Below are 19,468 nucleotides of genomic sequence, written 5' to 3'. Positions count from 1 at the left end.
CAATTCCTGATGGCAGTGAAAGGCCCATTGCATATGCCTCACGCTCATTGTCCAAGGCAGAACAAAATTATTCCCAAATTGAGAAGGAAGCTCTTGCACTAATCTATAGAGTCAAGAAGTTCCACCAATATTTGTATGGGTGTAAATTCACGTTAATTACAGATCACAAGCCTTTGACCTGGTTGCTTAGCCCGAAGTCACAAACCCTGACACTTGCCGCTGCACGCCTACAAAGGTGGGCACTGATCTTATCTGCTTACCGGTAGAAAATTACATTTCGCTCAACTGAGAATCATGGAAATGCGGATTCATTTTCCAGACTTCCGTTACACCACAGCTCCACAACCCAAAGTGAAGTCACTGCTTTCAATGTGAACCAGATAGATATGTTACCTGTTAAAGCGGATCAAATTAGACTTGAAACGCAGAGGGATACTGTGCTCTCCAAAGTTTACCTGTACACACAGAAAAGTTGGTGTGTACCTGAAGAAGTGACTACTGAGCTTAAGCCTTACTACATGCATAGATTTGAGCTGACTCTGCTAGACGGTTGTTTGTTATGGGGAATCAGAGCTGTTATTCCTCCAAAATTCCAAACACGAGTTTAGAAGAACTTCACCTCAGTCACACGGGAATTGTCAAAATGAAAGCATTCGCTCATCTACATGTATGGTGGCCACACCTGGGTAAAGATATCGAAGGCATGGTCAGTTATTGCCTTCCATGCCAAGAAATGAAGTCTTCTCCTGCACCATTACATCTGTGGGCTTGGCCTGACCACCCACAGCAGAAGCTTCATGTGGACTTTGCCGGACCACTTCTCATACATTCCTGATTGTGGTGGATGCCTGCACAAAGTGGCCTCATGTCATTCCCATGAAGTCGACTACTTCAGCAAAGACCATTGATGCTCTCCAAACGTGTTCACTACTTTTTGATTGCCAGAGCAGATTGTGTCATTCCTGAAAAACAATGTGATCAAGCAGGTTCTCATTTCGCCTTACCACCCATCCCCAAATGTAAAGTGGAGCACTTTGTCCAGACATTCAAACTGGCCATATTGAAGTGGAGGACACAAACAGATTTGGAAGTTAAAGCTGAAGGACTTTTTGATCATGTATCGTAACACTCCACATTCAACAACAGGTGTGTCTCCTGCTGAGCTGATGTTTGGAAGACGATTGTGTACCAGAATGGATTTTCTGTGTCCGGATTTGAAAGGAAAAATTGGTTCAAGGCAACTTGATCAGAAATGGTCACATGACACAAATAAACCAGCCCGTCAGGCTAAATTGGGTCAATCTGTTTGGGTCTGAAATTGCTGTGCAGCACCAAAGTGGCTCCTGGGAAGAATCATTAAGCATTGAGGACCACTGGCCTATGATGTTGAATCTTCCTGTGGAATCTGGAAGAGACACAGTGACCAGATTAGAGAAGACAAATCCGAGGAACCAAATTTCCAAGGATCTCCAGTCACAGTGGAAGATTTCTGGGAAACATCTGCTCCAGTTGGTGAAACCCAACTCGATTCAACTGACAAACCTGTAGCACCTGTAACTGCAACAGTTGAACCTAAACAGAAACAAGTGAAACAACAGAACCTTCCATTTCTAAGCAAACAACTGAGATGCCTAAGCCAACACTCCTCTCTAGGCCAAAGCAAATCTGCAAACTGCCTGACTGATTTGTTCTTGGCTAAAGGGGGAGGAAATGTGGTGTTTGTGTTTAATATTTAAGAAATTTTATAAAACGACATTTTAGTTAAAAAGTGTTATATAAAAAACCTGACAGTGGGGTGTGCTAAGTCCTGGACATATTGTCCTCTGGTGTAGAATAAGGAATAAAGAAACCTTCTGTTTTTTAACACAGGAAGTTGGAGTTCAGAAGCAGATAGCTGTGTGTGTGTGTATGTATTCTTAATTGTTAAGAAGTGACAAAACACTTCATTCTCCCAGATACCCAGCCATGCCAATAGAACAGCAATGCTTCACGTGCCCATTGTAAGGCGTCACCAACCTTGACTGTCTCCTCAGATCTTCTGGTTTCTCGTAAGCCTATTTTGCTTTAAGTCTCATTGTGCAGCTTTCTCCCTTTAAGTTTGGAGCCTTCCTCTCTGCTCCTTATTTTCACTTCCACTGAACTGGACCTTTTCCAGACTCCTGTTCTTCCTTTGACCATAAGGTCTTCTTGGGACTTTTCTTTTCTTCCTTTAAAGCCTGCTCCCTGGTTTCTGGGACCTTCTCCTGTTCTTATGGGAAATTGGCTTTCTCTGCAGTCCCCTCTGCTGTGCCCAGCCTCTCCTTGCTCCAACTTAACCACAAAACTGTTGTTCTGCTTTGCTCAGTTAAGCAACGCCTCAAAAACTTTCATCCTTGCTTTCAAATCCCTCCATGGGCCTTCTGTTGCTAGGCAAGAGCGCAGTTTTTTTTCCACCTTGTGTTTGTTTTAACTCCCCTTCAAGAGTCGTAAAACCTCATTAAAATGCAGACATCTTTTAGAGAAACCAAAACTCAAGTTCCCCCCTTTCTTGACACTCAAATACAGAAATACAAATTAAACTTAAAGTTAAAACTCATTCCTAACACCCACCAATACAAATATAGCTTACACTCTCTAATTCTTAACACTTAGTGTGATATTTGGCTCAGAGCTGAGCTTCCAACTTCATAACTGTACCATCACTAAGACCCCCTACTTCCAGTTCTGTAACATTGCCCAATTTTGCTCTCATCTCCATTTAACTGCTGCTGAAACCCTCATTCATACCCTTATTACCTCTAGACTTGACTATTTCAATGCATTCCTAGCTGGTCTCCCATATTCCACCATCTGTAAACATGAAGCCACCCAAAACTCTGCTGCCCGTGCCTTATTTCGCATCATCCAGTTCACCTATTACCCTTATGCTTATTGACCTATTTTGGTTCTCAGTTAAGCAATGCCTCAAAAATTTTCATCCTTGCTTTCAAATCCTTCCATGGCCTTACCCCTCCTTATCTCTGTAATGTTTTCCAGCCCCACAATCCACCAAGATATCTGCACGCCCCTAAGTCTGGCCTCTTGAGCACCCCCAATTTTAAACCCTCTCCCTTTGGTGGCTGTGCCTTCAGTTGCCTTGGCCCTAAGTACTGGAATACTTTCCTTACATCTTTTCACATTTCTACCCATTTCCCTCCTTTAAAACACTTCATAAAAACTCTTTACCAAGCTTTTGGTCATCTGATCTGATATCTGCTTACATGGTTCGGTGTCATGTTTTGTTTTATAATACTCCTGTAAAACACCTCGAGATCTGGTAATAGGGAATAAACCAAAGCAGATAAGGGAAGTAAAGTGGAGGAACATCTAGGCGATAGTGACCTTAATATAATTTGCTTTAGGGAGATAAAAAAAAGGACACAAGTATGACAAAAAAAAAACAAGTTAGTAGATTAGAGAAAAGCTGATTTTGAGGAGCTTAGAATAGAACTTGGGAAAATAAAATGGGCAGCTATATTTCAAATAACTATGTAGAACAACAATGGGAAACATTTAAATCTGTGTTCAACAGACTGCATGAAAAATTTATTTTGCTAAAAGGAAAAAAAAACTAAATACTAATCAGAGCCCATGGATAGATAAAGATGTAAGATGAACAATTGAGAGTTAGGAAAGAGACATTCATTAAATACACAGACAGTGGAGGAGTGTATGATAAGAGAAAATACAAAGAGATTAACAGAGAAGTCAAGAAACAATCAGGAAAGCAAAGAGGACGCATACAAGTGTGTGCAGTTCTTGTCACTATGTTATAAAAAGGATATAGAGGCACTGGAGAAGGATGTGACCAGAAATGCATCGATGTACATATCAGGAAAGAATTGACAGGCTGGGTCTCTTCTTTCTTGAAAAATGAAGGCTGAGGGGTGACCTAATAGAGGTCTTTCAAATTAGGCAAGGTTTTGAGAGAGTGATGCAGAGAATGCTCCCCCCTATGGGGAAGAGCTTAATTAGAGGCCAACAAGATAGGTATCAAGAAATCCAATAGAGAATTCGGAAGAAATTTCTTCACCCAAAGAGTGGTAAGAATGTGGAATGCGCTACCACAGGGAGCGGTTGAAGCGAGTACTATAGATGCATTTAAGGGGAAACTAGGCAACTCTATGAGGGAGAAGAGAATAGATGGTTTCAATTGTAGATTTAGATGAGAAAAGATGGAGCGAGGCTCGAATTGAGTATAAAGATTGGCACAGAATAGTTGGACTTAATAACCTGTTCCGACGTAATCCTTTGAGGTGTTCGTTAAATTCCGTTAAAGGCATTATACAAGTTGTTGTTCAGGATATTTGATGTGTGTCGAAAATCATGAATAGTTTTTACAGAGTAAATAAGGAGAAACTGTTTTCAGCAGCAAAAAGGTCTGTAACCGCAGGACCATAAGACGTAGGAACAGAAGTAGGCCATTCAACCCATCGAGACTGCTCCACCATTCAATGAGATCATGGCTGATCTGATAATCCTCAACTCTACTTTCCTGCCTTTTCCTCATAACCCTTGATTCCCTTACTGATTAAAAATCTGTCTATCTCAGCCTTGAATACCCTTAATGACCCAGCTTCTACAGCCCTCTGCAATAAAGAATTTCACAGATTAACTACCCTCTGAGAGAAGAAATTCCTCCTCATCTCTGTTTTAAATGGGCACCCCCTTACTCTGAGATTATGCCCTCTGGTCCTAGACTCTCCCACAAGGGGAAACCATCTCTCAGCATCTACTCTGTCAAGCCCCCTAAGAGTCTTCTATGTTTCAGTAAGGTTGCCTCTCATTCTTCTAAATTCCAATGAGTACAGGCCCAACCGATTCAACCTCTCCTCATAAGAAAACCCCTCCATACCCGGAATCAACCTAGTGGACTGCCTTCAATGCCAGTATCTTTTTCATAGATAAGGAGGCCAAAACTGTTCACAGTATTCTAGGTGTGGTCTAACTAGTGTTTTGTATGGTTTTAGCAAGGCTACCCTATTTTTATATTCCATTAAAAGGCCAACATTCTATTGCCTTCCTTGTTACTTGTTGAACTTGCATGCTAGCTTTTTGGGATTCATGCACATGGACTCCCAAATCCCTCTGTGCTGCAGCTTTCTGCATTTAAATAATATTCAGCTCCTCGGTTAAGAACCACAGGCGACATATGGAAATGTTTTTTTATACAGTGAGTTGTGATTTGGAATGCACTGTCAGGAAAGATGGTGAAAACAGTTTCAAAAGCATCACTGAAAAGAAAATTGGATAAATACTTGTGGAGAAAAGAATTACATGGCTACGGGGAAGGAACAGGGATCTGGGACTAATTGGATAGCTATACCAAAGAGGTGGCACAGGCACGATAGCCTGAAGACCTCCTTCTGTGCTGTACTATATCATGATTCTATATAAACATCCTCTCGAAGTCTCACACCATTGTGACTTAGAAATATATTGTCCTTTGTCATTGGGTCAAAATCTGGGAACTCCCCACTTTACAGCTCTGTGGGAGTATCTTTACCACACGGACTGCAAGGGTTCAAGGCAGCGACTTATGATCACCTTCTCAAAGACAATTAGGAATGGGCAATAAATGTTGATCTGGTCACACTCCATGAGTAAGTAACTATTTTCAAATACATAAGGCAGAATTTTTCATCCTGCGGGCATGCACTCGATCTAATATGGCACCTCCCCATGCCCACGCAAAAGATGCAACACCTGCCCCTTCACTTCCTCTCTCCTCACCGTCCAAGGGCCCAAACACTCCTTTCAAGTGAAGCAGCATTTCACTTGCATTTCCCCTAACTTAGTCTACTGCATTCGTTGCTTCCAATGCGGTCTCCTCTACATTGGAGAGACCAAACGCAAACTGGGCGATCGCTTTGCAGAACACCTGCGGTCTGTCCGCAAGAAAGACCCAAACCTCCCTGTCGCTTGCCATTTTAACACTCCACCCTGCTCTCTTGCCCACATGTCTGTCCTTGGCTTGCTGCATTGTTCCAGTGAAGCCCAACGCAAACTGGAGGAACAGCACCTCATCTTCCGACTAGGCACTTTACAGCCTTCCGGGCTGAATATTGAATTCAACAACTTTAGATCTTAAACTCCCTCCCCCATCCCCACCCCCATTTCCGTTTCTTCCCCCTCCCTTCTGTTTTTTCCAATAATTTATATAGATTTTTCTTTTCCCACCTATTTCCATTATTTTTAAATCTATAACTGTAATACCCTGTCAGTCTTTCCACCCCACCCCCACTAGAGCTGTACCTTGAGTGTCCTGCCATCCATTCTTAATTAGCACATTCTCTTAGATAATATCACCACCTTCAACACCTCTTTGTTCCTTTATCTGTGACATCTTTTGATTATCTGCTCCTATCACTGCTTGCTTGTCCCTACAACCACCAACCCCCCCAACTTCTCTCCCCCCCGACCTTAAACCAGCTTATCTTTCACCCCTCTCCTAACTTCACTCAGTTCTGCTGAAGGGTCACTAGGACTCGAAACGTCAACTCTTTCTTCTCCGCCGATGCTGCCAGACCTGCTGAGTTTCTCCAGGTAATTCTGTTTTTGTTTTACTCTCCTGGGTGTTGGACAAAAGATGTCTAGAATCTTGAGATGTTTAAGAGGAGTCAGGATCCCTTTTGTCCTTTGCAGACATACCGTCTTTGATGGCTAGAATTCTTCTTTAGAAACTTAAATGGGTTTTGTGCAGTTCTGGGTGGGGGATGTGGGGGGTGGAGGGGAGGGATGGTGCATTAGCACCTTTCTAGAGATAACGAGTCTCTGCTATTTGTCTGAAGGTTAGAAATTCCTCTGGTATGAGTCATGACTAGTCAGAGCAAAGTCTTGACCATTTTTAAAATAAAAATAATTTTATAAAGTAGCTAGGTAAACTAGGATGTACGTGTGTTTTTATATATATATATATACACACACACATATATATCTTTAAATGTGAATAAAGGTTTATGTTAAACTTATTAATCTGCCAGTCAATTTTATTAGCAAATTAATAGCAAATTGCCATTAAAGGTTATAGGTGGGTAGGTGTGAATGTGGAGTTGAGTTACAATCAGATCAGCCATAATCTTATTGAATGCTGGAACAGGCATGAGGGGCCAAGTGGCTTATTCTTGCTCCTAATTCATATGTTTGCATGTTTTGTTTGTTCATATTTCATATATGTCTCTTTTTGTGTGTGTAAAACTGGACTGCCTTATGTTGACATTTTGGAATTTCAAATGCCACTCGCTTTGCTCACTGTTCCCAATTTAGTTTCAGAAATTGAAAACGGTCACTATCTAACAAGTCAAATTAATCCGTCCCACCTATTTGGGCCTCACCATTGTTGGATTCTGTCGGAGCAATAAATTCTATTTCATGTTCTTGCTGTTATTTATGTAACATGCTTCTTATATAAACCAGGAAAGAATAAATTTGGATTGATATAGTGTAGTGCCTTTTATACACTTAAAATGTCTCAAAGTGCTTTATAACCAACAAATTGCTTTTGAAGAGTAGTCACCTCCTTAATGATCGATTCTAATACCTTACCCATGACAGACATCAAGCTAACTGGCTTATAGTTTCCAGATTTCTGCCTCCCTCCTTTCTTGAATAGAGGGCTTATATTTGCTATTTTCCAGTTTGAAGGAACAGTTCCAGAATCTAGGGAATTTTGAAAAATTAACACCAATGCATCTACTACCTCATTAGCCAACTCTTTTAAGGCCCTAGGATGAAGTCCATCTGGGCCCAGAGACATGTCAACCCGCAGCTCCATCAGTTTGCTCAGTGCCGCTTCCCTAGTGATTTCAATTTCACCAAGTTCCCCTCTCCCCTCCACCTCTTGATTTACAGCTATTACTGGAAGGTTTTTTATATCCTCTATAAGGAAGACAGAAGCAAAATATTTATTCATTTCATCTACCATTTCCTTATTATCTACTATTAACTCCCTATTCTCATTCTCAAGAGGACCAACACTCATTTTACCTACTCTTTTCCTGTTTAAATACTATCCGTTGCTATCCATTTTTACATTTCTAGCTAGCTTCCTCTAATTTCTTTCTCCTGATTAACCTTTTAGTCATTCCCTATATTCTAACCAACCATCTAGTCTGCCACTCATCTTTGTGCCGTTATATGCTTTTTCCTTAAATTTGATGCCTTTGCTAACTTCTTTGGTTAACAACGGATGATGGGTCCTCCCTTTAGAATTTTCCTTTATAGTAGAAATATACTTATTCTGAGTATTCTGAAAAATCCCCTTAAATACTTGTCAAGTCATGTTTGTCATGTCTTGATGTCAAGGACAGGCATTCTCACCTCATCTCAAGTTCAGCTCTATTGTCCATGTTTGGACCAAGACTGTATTGAGGTCAAGAGCTGAATGGCCTTGGCAAAACTCAAACTGAGCGTAATGAGCAGGTTATTGCTGAGTAAGTGCTGCTAGATAGCACTATCAATGACACCTTCCATCACTTTGCTGATGATCAAGAGTAGGTTGATGGGGTAGTAATCGGCCGGAATGAATTTTTCTTTTTGTCAGCAGGATATGCTGGGCAATTTTCCACATTGTTGGATAGGCGCCAGTGTTGTAGCTATACTGGAACACCTAGATCTAGAGGACAAGTCTTCAGTACCACTGCCGGAATGTTGTCAGGGCCCCATAGCCTTTCTAGTATCCAGTGCCTTCAGCCATTTCTTGCTATCACGTGGAGTGAATAGATTTGGCTGAAAACTGACATTTGTGATGCTACTGACCTCAGATAGAGGCCAAGATGGATGATCCACTAGCCACTTCTGGCAGAAGATAAATGCAAATACTTCAGCCTTATCTTTTGCACTGATGTGCTGGGCTCTCTCGTCATTGATGAGGGCTAGTCTGTTTTTCCCTCTTGGCGTTGTCTTCACCACCTTCAACAGGTCCAGTCCAGCAGATACCTCATTCAGGATTCGGCCAGCTTGAACAGTAATGATGCTACTGAAACATTCTTGATGATAGACGTTGAAGTCCCCCACCCAAATTTCATTGTATCCTTACCGCCATCCAAACGGTGTTCAACATGGAGGAGTACTGATTCATCAGCTGAGGGAGGGTGGTAGGTGGTAATCAGCAGGAGGTTTCCTTGCTCATGTTTGGTCTGAAGCCATGAAACCTCAAAGGGTCCAGAGTCAATGGGCCATAACTTCCATGAAGTGGCAATCGCAGTCAGATTGCCACTCTGGGCCCATCAACTTACACTAAAATGCAGGTGCACCTTTCTCGCTTGACTTTCCAACTCGGAACAGGTAAGAATAGGGTAGTACAGCTGTCTAGGAATTCTCTCAGGTGAGTGCAGACAAAAGGCACTGGCTCTTGTAAAGCAGGTAAGTTTAAAGGTCCAGCTACTTTGAGAAGCTGGGAGAAGGCAACTGTGTAAGGTAAGTGAGCAGGATGGGAGGGGTGGTTAGTGGGGGGTTGGGTAGTCAGTGGGGTGATGAGTCGGGTGGGCGTGGGGGTCAGGTGGTCGGAAAGGGGGGGGTGGGGTCGGGTGGTCAGTGTGTGAGGGGAGTCAGGTGTCAGAGGGAAGTTGGGGGTCGGTGAGGGGGTGGAGGATAGTCGTGGGGGTAGCAGGAAGGCAGTCAGGGGGTAGTCAGAGGACCCATGGAGGATTTGGGAAGGGGTCAATACTATAGTTACCCAGGAGTTAGAAGTGGTTTCAATTATTCAAACTTTTTTTGGGCAACTATTCCTGTAAGGCAGTCGGAACCATCCAAAGATTGTGATTTAAATCAGAGTATTGGATGGTTCCCACTGCAGGGTAATTTCCCAATAGAAGTTTGAACTTCCCAGGCAATTGCTGTGCAATCTTTAGCTGGGGACTTGCAGGTATGGGGCCCCCCTGCACATTTTTGGTGTCCCCCCCCACCACCAGGTATGATGGCCAGGAGATCAGAAGTTATAAGTCAATGTTGCGGACTCCCAGGGCAACTCCCTCCCTCCACCTCGGGTGGGTCTGTCCTGTTGGTGGGGCAGGACAAACCCAGGGATGGTGTTGGTGGTGTCTGGGACATTGGCTATATGGTATGATTTGCTGAGTATGTCAATGTCAGACTGTTACTTGATTAGTCTGTGGGACAGCTCTCTCAATTTTGGCACAAGCCCCCAGATATTGGTAAAGAGGGCTTAGGTTTTAAGGAACATCTTAAAGGAGAGAGAAATTGAGCAACAGACAGGTTTAGGAAGGGAATTCCAGAGCTTAGGGCCTCAGCCTTGAACTACCCATGGGATTAGGAAATCGAAGCTGGTAGCTGTCCATAGGGGGAAATAAAAGTAAATCAAAACAAGTCAGAAGTAGAAACTCTACCAGCAATGTCACAACATCACAGCCTCCTCCAGAGGTCCCCAACATCACAAATGCCAGTATTTAGCCAATTCGATTCAGTTTATGTGATATCAAGAAACGGCTGAAGGCACTGGATACTGCAAAGGCTAAGTTCCCTGAGAATATTCTGGCAATAGTGCTGAAGACTTGTGCCCCAGAACTTGCCGCTCCCCTAGCTAAACTGTTCCAGTACAGCTACAACACTGGCATCCACCCATCAAGGTGGAAACTTGCCCAGGTATGTCCTGTACACAAAAAGCAGGACAATTCCAACCCAAACAATTACCGCCCCATTAGTCTACTCTCCGTCAGTAAGGTGTTGGAAGGGGTCATCAACAATGCTATCAAGCAGCATTTGCTTAGCAATAACTTGCTCATTGGCGCTCAGTTTGGGCTCTACCAGGGTCACACAACTCCTGCCTCATCACAGCCTTGGTGCAAACATGGACAAAAGAGCTGAACTCCAGAGGTGACATGAGTGTGACTGGCCTTTACATCAAGGCAGCATTTGACGAAGTGTGGCATCAAGGAGCCCTAGCAAAAGTAGAGTCAATGGGAATCAGAGGGAAAACTCTCCGCTGGTTGGAGTCATACCTAGCACAAAGGAAGATGGTTGTGGTTGTTGTAGGTCAATAATCTCAGTTCCAGGGCATCACTGCAGGAGTTCCTCAGGGTAGTGTCCTAGGTCCAACCATTTTCAGCAGCTTCAACAATAGCCTTCCTTCCATCATAGAGTCAAAAGTGCGGATGTTCACCGGTGATTGCACAATATTCAGCACCATTCACGACTCCTTAGACACTGAAGCAGTCCATGTCCAAATACACCAAGAGCAAGACCTGGACAATATCCAGGCTTGGGCTGACAAGTTGGTGTAACATTCACACCACACAAGTGCCAGGCAATGATCATCTCCAACAAGAAAAAAATCTAACCATCGCTCCTTGACATTCAAAGGCATTACCATTGCCGGACACCCCACTATCAACATCCTGGGGGTTACCATTGACCAGAAACTGAACTGGACTAGCCATATAAATACTGTGAATACAAGGGCAGGGCAGAGGCTAAGAATCCTGCGATGAGTAGCTCACCTCCTGACTCCCCAAAGCCTGTCCACCATCTACAAGGCAAAGGTTAAGAGTGTGATGAAATACTCTCCACTTGCCTGGACGAGCACAGCTCCAACAACACTCAAGAAGCTTGACACCATCCAGGACAAAACAACCCACTTGATTGGCACCCCACCCACAACCAACACACAGTGGCAGTGTGCACCATCTACCAGATGCACTGCAGAAACTCATCAAGGCTCCTTAGACAGCACTTTCCAAACACACGACCATTACCATTTAAAAGGACAAGGGCAGCAGACATATGGGAACACCACAACTTGGAAGTTCCCCTCCAAGCCACTCCACATCCTGACTTGGAAATATATCGCCGTTCCTTCGCTGTCACTAGGTCAAAATCCTGGAACTCCTTCCCTAATAGCAGTATGGGTGTATCTACACCACATAGATTGTAATGGTTCAAGAAAGCAGCTCAGTACCACCTTCTAAAGGGAAATTAGGGATGTGCAATAAATGCTGGCCTAGCCAGCGATGCACAAATCCCATGAATAAATAAAACAAAACTGGTGTGCTCAGCAGGTGATTTCCTCAGAACCTAGGACAAACTTCAGTTGCATGTGGTATGAATTTAACAAGAATGAATTGTTTTCATTTGCATAAAATAGGCAAAATAGACGAGTGGCATGGCATATGGTAGCATTATGCACTCAGTTTGTCATTATAATATGTGACCAGCAGTTAGATGAAATACCATACAAGTACAAACAGGTAATGTATTATCAAGAAAGAAAAGTCACAAATCTAGAACACATGCAATTGGATGTCCTTCAAGGTCATTAAAGAAAATAAATTTCTGATTTGCTACTACCTCTGGCTAAGGTACAAAACTACACATCCAAATTCAAAAGGTTAAAGTTTTCAAATAAGGAATTCATAGCTACACTATGAATTGTATGATGCTCATTCTACCCATCAGTAGTTGTTAAAATGGACAACTCTTCAAAGCTGTAACTGGAATTTATAGAGAAAATTATTATATACAGTGTTTTTTTTTACAATTTCTCTAGGGAGAAATTAACAATGTGGGATGCCCAAGCTGTAGCTCACTGAATTTCTATTAATGCTCACATTTTCTACTCATTAGTCTGGTTTACCTTTTATGGGCTTGAAGATTTGGAAGGGGCTGTTTTAGACTCATTTCGTTGAGGAATCCTAAACCAGAACATCTGTTTGTATTCAGTTTAATATATATGGAAAATTGACCTCGAGACTCCATAGTATTCACCTCACTCTCTAAGATGACAAAAACCCTTGACACTCTTGTATACAATGTAAATTGTGCAAGAAGTCATGCCATATTCAACAAATCTAACCGGAACAAAATGATCCCAGCATTTACTTATGTGAATAGGCAAACTGAGTTTAATCTGCAAAAGGTAATAACACATCTCTTTGTCCAGATTTCTACTGCTTACAAAAAATAAAATTCAGAATTATTAAAAACACTCATCCACCTTTTACCTTCAACAAAATTGAGAAACTGGTATTCCAAAAAATAGCATGTACTTTAATGAAAACTAAAACAGTTAAAATACGTTCCAAACAATATAAAATATGTTAATAGCATTGAAGTTATTTTTATAAATCACAATATATACACACACACATATATAGATGCTTCAATGTTACTTCATGAATGCTGATGTAAATCAAACATCCCGGAGACTTTTATTTTAATTACTCAGAGTCCATAAAGAATGTTTCAAAGTTTAAATCCAGGTCTGACACCAAGGCATCAACAAAGTCATCCATTGAAGGTTTCTTCTGGAGCATGTCTGCAAATAAAAAATTATTACAGATTTATTCTACTTTGTTCATAATACCTATTAAAATAATCTCTAATATAAATCATTTCCTTTGAAGATCAACTTCAGTTGTACTCTGATCTACTTCTCAAGTGCAATTTCATCCCTGATCAATCATTTTCTGTTAGCATTAAACTTCTGTCCCTTTTGGCACAGCTTGCATGGCTCTTTTGACATTATCAAGATCTAGTTATATGGAAGAAAGAATGACTACCCAAGTTACTATATTTAAAGCTGTAATTAGAATAACGGAACCTATTTAAGATCTGAGAAGATTAAATTTTAGTGATAATCAAAATGCTCTATAAAATTCATATTCCTGTGCAAGTGACCAAAAAGAAAAATCAGTATACATTTTGTTCACTCTAAAATGGGAGAGTATTTGAATGGAAAGTATTTTCCCTAGACTTATCTTTAAACATACCAGCTCTTTAAATCTCACTCTTGTCAGCAAGCCCTTTTCAAAACTGCTACGAAGGCAATGTAAACATGCCTGTCCAAATGTGTATCTATATTGTTTGCACTGCTAAAGGTCAACATGGTCAAGTCATTCTGATAAACTATATCGAATGAGGTACTGATAGTGTGTATTAAGTGAGCCATTAAATAGGAAATATCCATGACAGATTTATCACATACTAAGACAAGACAAAGAGTTTCATTTTGTGCTGTTCATTATCCACTTTATACGAAACATAACAGCAAGCCATTAGAAAACATGTCAAATACTTATTATCAGCAGCTAAATTCATCATTAGTTACTTTAAAAGCTTTTGTTATGATCCCCATGGAGACTGATAACTTTTTAAAAAGAAAGAAAACCGCTGGACTAGATTTTACTTTTTAAAACTTATACTCTAACAAACCAACTGAAATCAACATATTTCAAACATTAATTAACAGGCAAAGGGTATTTCAAATAAAAAGGTAAATTTCACTTTAACTAGTCAATACAACAAAGATACGCCATACATAGTTACAAGCACTCAGTTTCATTCCTGCACAAATATGGGACCACATGCAACCTTACACTCTTTCCAACACTTCCCAGTCAATCGTTTCAGCTCTTGAGTCAGATCACCAGCAGCTGTATTCTATCCAAAGTCCAAGGACACAGTTATTACTGACAAGATGCACGTCTACGAACCCTCTCTCACTCAGGCCACGACAGTCCTGAAGGTACACAATCAGCAGGGACTCCTTCTTTGACCCCTTTAGACAGACTGGTGGGGTCTGGCAACACTGAAAAGGCAGCAATGGGTCTTGTCTAATCCACAATCTGTTGCCCTTTCTGTCTTCAGATTTCTGCTCTTTTCAACTGATTAACACATACAGTATAGCCTCTGCTCTATTCTCAGAGACCAACTTCAACACCAGAATCTGCTTGAAGGCTGCCAAACACAAAACTGCTCCATTTAGAAAGAACCTGTCCTTGTTTTTTTCACTCATGTGAATTCTCTGCGTTCAGAAAACACAGACTGACCCAACCCCACTGCAATTAGCTTTGTATTTACCCCATTACTTCTTAGCTGTTCAGCCCCATGGCAATCCCAGGGCAAATGAGCATCTCTTGGAACTTAATGATGTCACAATCAGGAAACCAGTTAACCCTCTTTCAGAATACTTCCCAGCCACTTTAGTCTTAAAGGGACATTGCACAAAAGAAATACTGGCTCTTTCCTGCAAATGGGTCATCATAACTTCATGGAATTTATATTTATAATATGAAGTCTTGACTCACCAAAATGTTTATAGTGCTATCGATTAATACACTACCTAATTAAATAACCACTGTACTGCTTTAGTGAAACAGAAAACTTTAACTATATTTTCACCCTAATCAATTGGTCAAACCAAAGTTTTCAAACATAAATGGATGATAGTTTTCAAAAGGTTTAAGGTTTTAGCTTTCAGTTGAAACGTTCATTACAATGGTATCAACCACCTCAAAAATTGTGTTAAATTTAAGTTTTGGGAGGGAGAATAGCAATCATATTTTTGTTTGAAAATGATAAATGCTTTTTCAGGAAGATGATGCTTCTTTAAACTAATCATTTTTTCTATTGATTCCGTGTTTAGTGCTTACCAAAATGAAATACTTAGTGTATACACTTATCCATTTGAGCACTTATAGGGAGAACTTATTGTTTGAGTGCCTGGATCTCCTTGGAGCAGCGAACACAGGAATATAAGGCAAGGAGGAGCACAAGCACCAGGCAATGACCATCTTCAAAAACAGAGTCTAACCATTTCTCCTTGACATTCACTGGTATTTCCATTGTTGAATCTCTCCCCATCAACACCCTCGGAGTCCTGGTTGAGCAATATTAAATTGGGAGAAAAATATTAAGGGCAGGTTTAAATTCTGGGAAGGCCATGGGAGCAGGTGACATTTCCACCCTGATGTTTGAGTTCAAGATAGATTTTCAACGTCACTGGCCAGCTCTTTGGCCATTTTTGGCTAAAAGTGACAGCTGGCTGGAGGGAGAGGATGAAGATCGGAAGACTAGATATATATGCCTAAGTATTACAGCTGTCTCATAGCTGGGGATAGAAACAGGAGTCTGGAGCAGTACAGTCCTGAACTTTCCTGCTCCGCCTGGCCCCTCCAATAATTTTTCTTTACATTTACTTTGAACTTCAGTGACCTTGTTGGTTCCCCAACAACTTTAATTGTCACACTGCTCAGGATGGGTTAAATGCCAATGGGATCTCATATATGTTACATGACCCTGATTTATATTTAGTAATGAGGCTTCCAGTGGGAGCCTTGTTCGCCACCAAAATTGCAGATCAATGGGAAGAGTGGAAACTGCTCCATGTTAACTGCTCCCTCAATGATCAAGGAGAGCTAAAATTCCCCAAGTCTTGTTAAAAGAAATTCTATCACAAAAAGCCTTTAGACAGAGATTACTGGATCATACTTGTACAGATTAATGGTGAGACTAATTCCTGAGTAGTTTCAGTCTCCTTATTTCATAAGAAAGGCCTCAAAGAATGATCAGGATATTCAAGGCATCAGTACCAAATTATGAAAAATTGGCTCAAGTAATTAAACTCAATTTCAAAGGAAAAAGAAAACTGAGGAGAAACTTGATATTGGTCTTTAATATAATGAAAAGCATCAGTAAGGTCAAAATTAAGAAAAAAGATACTTAACATGAACGACAAGCATAGGGCTAGAAAAGGTACAAAATTCATAAACCTGGGATTAGAGATTAGGGAAAAAATTCCAAACCATGAGCATGTCAAACAGGCTATCAAAGAAGCTGAACTGGGATCCATTGATACTTTAAAAGGGAGTCTGATTGATATATTTTGAGAAGGGGGAAATCACATTAACCTGCAGAATCAGCTTATTTACTTTACTCTTGAAATCAAGTTTAACAGCTGCAGAGTTCTTAGCAAACCTGAAGATTAATTTTAAGTAACACTGATCTAAAATGTATGTCCTAAGCAACAAAACGTTGGGAAATGGTGTGCCTCAAATTAATATGCAATTTAGATTTCCACTTGTTTGATTCCATACCCAACATTTCCCATCCATGGCTAATTGCAGGTGGTGTGAAGTGAGCAGATATGAAAGACTCTGCCCATATTTCCAAGGTAATCTGTCAGATTTACAACTGCAAATCAGGCACACCAGTTTAGAAAATCCACAACTGAATGCCTGTTATCTTTCCCCATGGACAATATAAGCTTTGATGGCCATACAAGTTATGTTATATAAGCACATTGGGGTGTTTTACTATATTAATGTAATACGTTGTTGTTGTACAAGCTTACCAATCACATCACCAAAGCCCACCATAACTATTGAGCGTCATTCATTTCGGAGTTTGAATAATTGCTTAATCCACAATGTCAATACTCTGAATATTTAACATTATGCATCCAAATTTAACTTATTCCCTACTTTGGATATATCCGAACAGAACCCATACGGAAAACAGGTGCCACTCCATAAGAACAAAGATTTATAATATTGTGATTTGTCAGTGGTCAGCTTTTGAAGTGAATACTTCGCATTTGTAAACTTGCCAGTATCATAATATTGTGTTTCCTCTTCCCCAACCACAACTAACAGCATACCTCAAACACAGCAGGGAAGCCTTTTAAGTTATTGTGGGAGTTAGTTAGCAATTATACAGCTCCACCAGTGAAACAGTTTCCACAATGTGTTATTTCAACCAGGCACCAAGGCTTTTTCAGATGTTTCTTTTTTTCAGTGAATGATAAAGACAGCTTTTGCGGTAACTGATCCAACATAGCAATTATACAAATTGAGACTGCTGCAGCTCATTTTGAATTGCATCCTCATTAGATCAGAGTCTAGGTCCTCATAGAAAGATGGACTCGCCCTTGCCTGGAGCTACTGTGCAGCTAACTTTCTCCTCTGTGAAGTGCAGGACTCAGCTCAATTAAATAGAGAACAATTTACATTTAAACTTGCTGCAACTTCAATAGTTCACCATTTACATGGGAAAGCAGATAAATAATTTGGATCATTTAATTAACGCACAATAAATTTGTGTGTGTTGGCTCCTGCAGCACTGAACTGGGTGTAAAGCACATTTTCCATTCTAGTAATTGCACTTAACATGGAAAACAGCAGATCTTTGCGTGAAGTCAAGGTTTAGACAATGTAAATTAGTGATTAAAGTAGATATTTTTTTTAAAATGAGGGCACTTTTTTTGAAATAAAAAACAAAGTAGGCAAATTCAGCAGGTCTGGCAGCATCTGTGGAGAGAGAGAAACAGTCAGCGTTTCGAATCCAATATGACTCTTCTTTGGAACTTATATAATGCATTGAAGCATGGGTGTTTTTGCAACCTTCAATTCAGATCTTTATTGCACCATTTCTGCTCCTTATTATGAATTCCTGCAGTGCTCTAAGGGACTAAAATATCTCTCAGTGCCTGTTGGACAACAGCAGGAATTTAAAACAAAAACAGAATTACCTGGAAAAACTCAGCAGGTCTGGCAGCATCGGTGGAGAAGAAAAGAGTTGACGTTTTGAGTCCTCATGACCCTTCGGCAGAACTGAAGTATAGTTAGGAGAGAGGTGAAATATAAGCTGGTCTAAAGTGGGGGGCGGGGGGAGAGAGAAGTTGAGGGTGGGGTGGTTGTGGGGACAAGCAAGCAGTGATAGGAGCAGTTAATCAAAAGATGTCACAGACAAAAGGATCAAAGAGGTGTTGAAGGTGGTGATATTATCTAAGAAAAGTGCTAATTAAGAATGGATAGCAGGATACTCAAGGTACAGCTCTAGTGGGGGTGGGGTGGAAAGACTAACAAGGTATTAGTTGTAGATTTAAAAATAATGGAAATAGGTGGGAAAAGAAGAATCTATATAAATTATTGGAAAAAAAAGGGGGGAGGGGGAAGAAACGGGGTGGGGATGGGGGGAGGGGGAGTTTAAGATCTAAAGTTGTTGAATTCAATATTCAGCCCGGAAGGCTGTAAAGTGCCTAGTCGGAAGATGAGGTGCTGTTCCTCCAGTTTGCGTTGGGCTTCACTGGAACAATGCAGTAAGCCAAGGACAGACATGTGGGCAAGAGAGCAGGGTGGAGTGTTAAAATGGCAAGCGACAGGGAGGTTTGGGTCTTTCTTGCGGACAGACCGCAGGTGTTCTGCAAAGCGGTCGCCCAGTTTGCGTTTGGTCTCTCCAATGTAGAGGAGACCGCATTGGGAGCAACGAATGCAGTAGACTAAGTTAGGGGAAATGCAAGTGAAATGCTGCTTCACTTGAAAGGAGTGTTTGGGCCTTTGGACGGTGAGGAGAGAGGAAGTGAAGGGGCAGGTGTTGCATCTTCTGCGTGGGCATGGGGAGGTGCCATAGGTGGGGGTTGAGGAGTAGGGGGTGATGGAGGAGTGGACCAGGGTGTCCCGGAGGGAACGATCCCTACGGAATGCCGCCGGGGGGGGGTGAAGGGAAGATGTGTTTGGTGGTGGCATCATGCTGGAGTTGGCGGAAATGGCGGAGGATGATCCTTTGAATGCGGAGGCTGGTGGGGTGATAAGTGAGGACAAGGGGGACCCTATCATGTTTCTGAGAGGGAGGAGAAGGCGTGAGGGCGGATGCGCGGGATATGGGCCAGACATGGTTGAGGGCCCTGTCAACGACCCCATCTTCCAATCCCAGCCCCAGC

General features: G+C 41.4%; 1 protein-coding gene across 2 annotated transcripts in view; it reads right to left on the bottom strand.

The window, feature by feature from the left end:
* Positions 1-12,996: 12,996 nt before the first annotated feature.
* Positions 12,997-19,468, bottom strand: part of mipepa (mitochondrial intermediate peptidase a) — a 172,719-nt gene continuing 166,247 nt past the window's right edge. For both annotated transcript variants that reach the window (XM_078545421.1, XM_078545422.1), the window contains one exon: positions 12,997-13,285. In XM_078545421.1, the coding sequence (XP_078401547.1) occupies positions 13,188-13,285 (98 nt within the window). In that variant the 3' untranslated portion in view covers positions 12,997-13,187. The remainder of the gene's footprint in view (positions 13,286-19,468) is intronic.

This window comes from Cetorhinus maximus, chromosome 7, assembly GCF_964194155.1.
Source record: "Cetorhinus maximus chromosome 7, sCetMax3.hap1.1, whole genome shotgun sequence".
In the NCBI taxonomy this organism is placed as follows: Eukaryota; Metazoa; Chordata; class Chondrichthyes; order Lamniformes; family Cetorhinidae; genus Cetorhinus; species Cetorhinus maximus.
The sequence above is the reverse complement of the archived record's forward strand: the minus strand, read 5'-3'. Positions and strand labels throughout refer to the sequence as shown.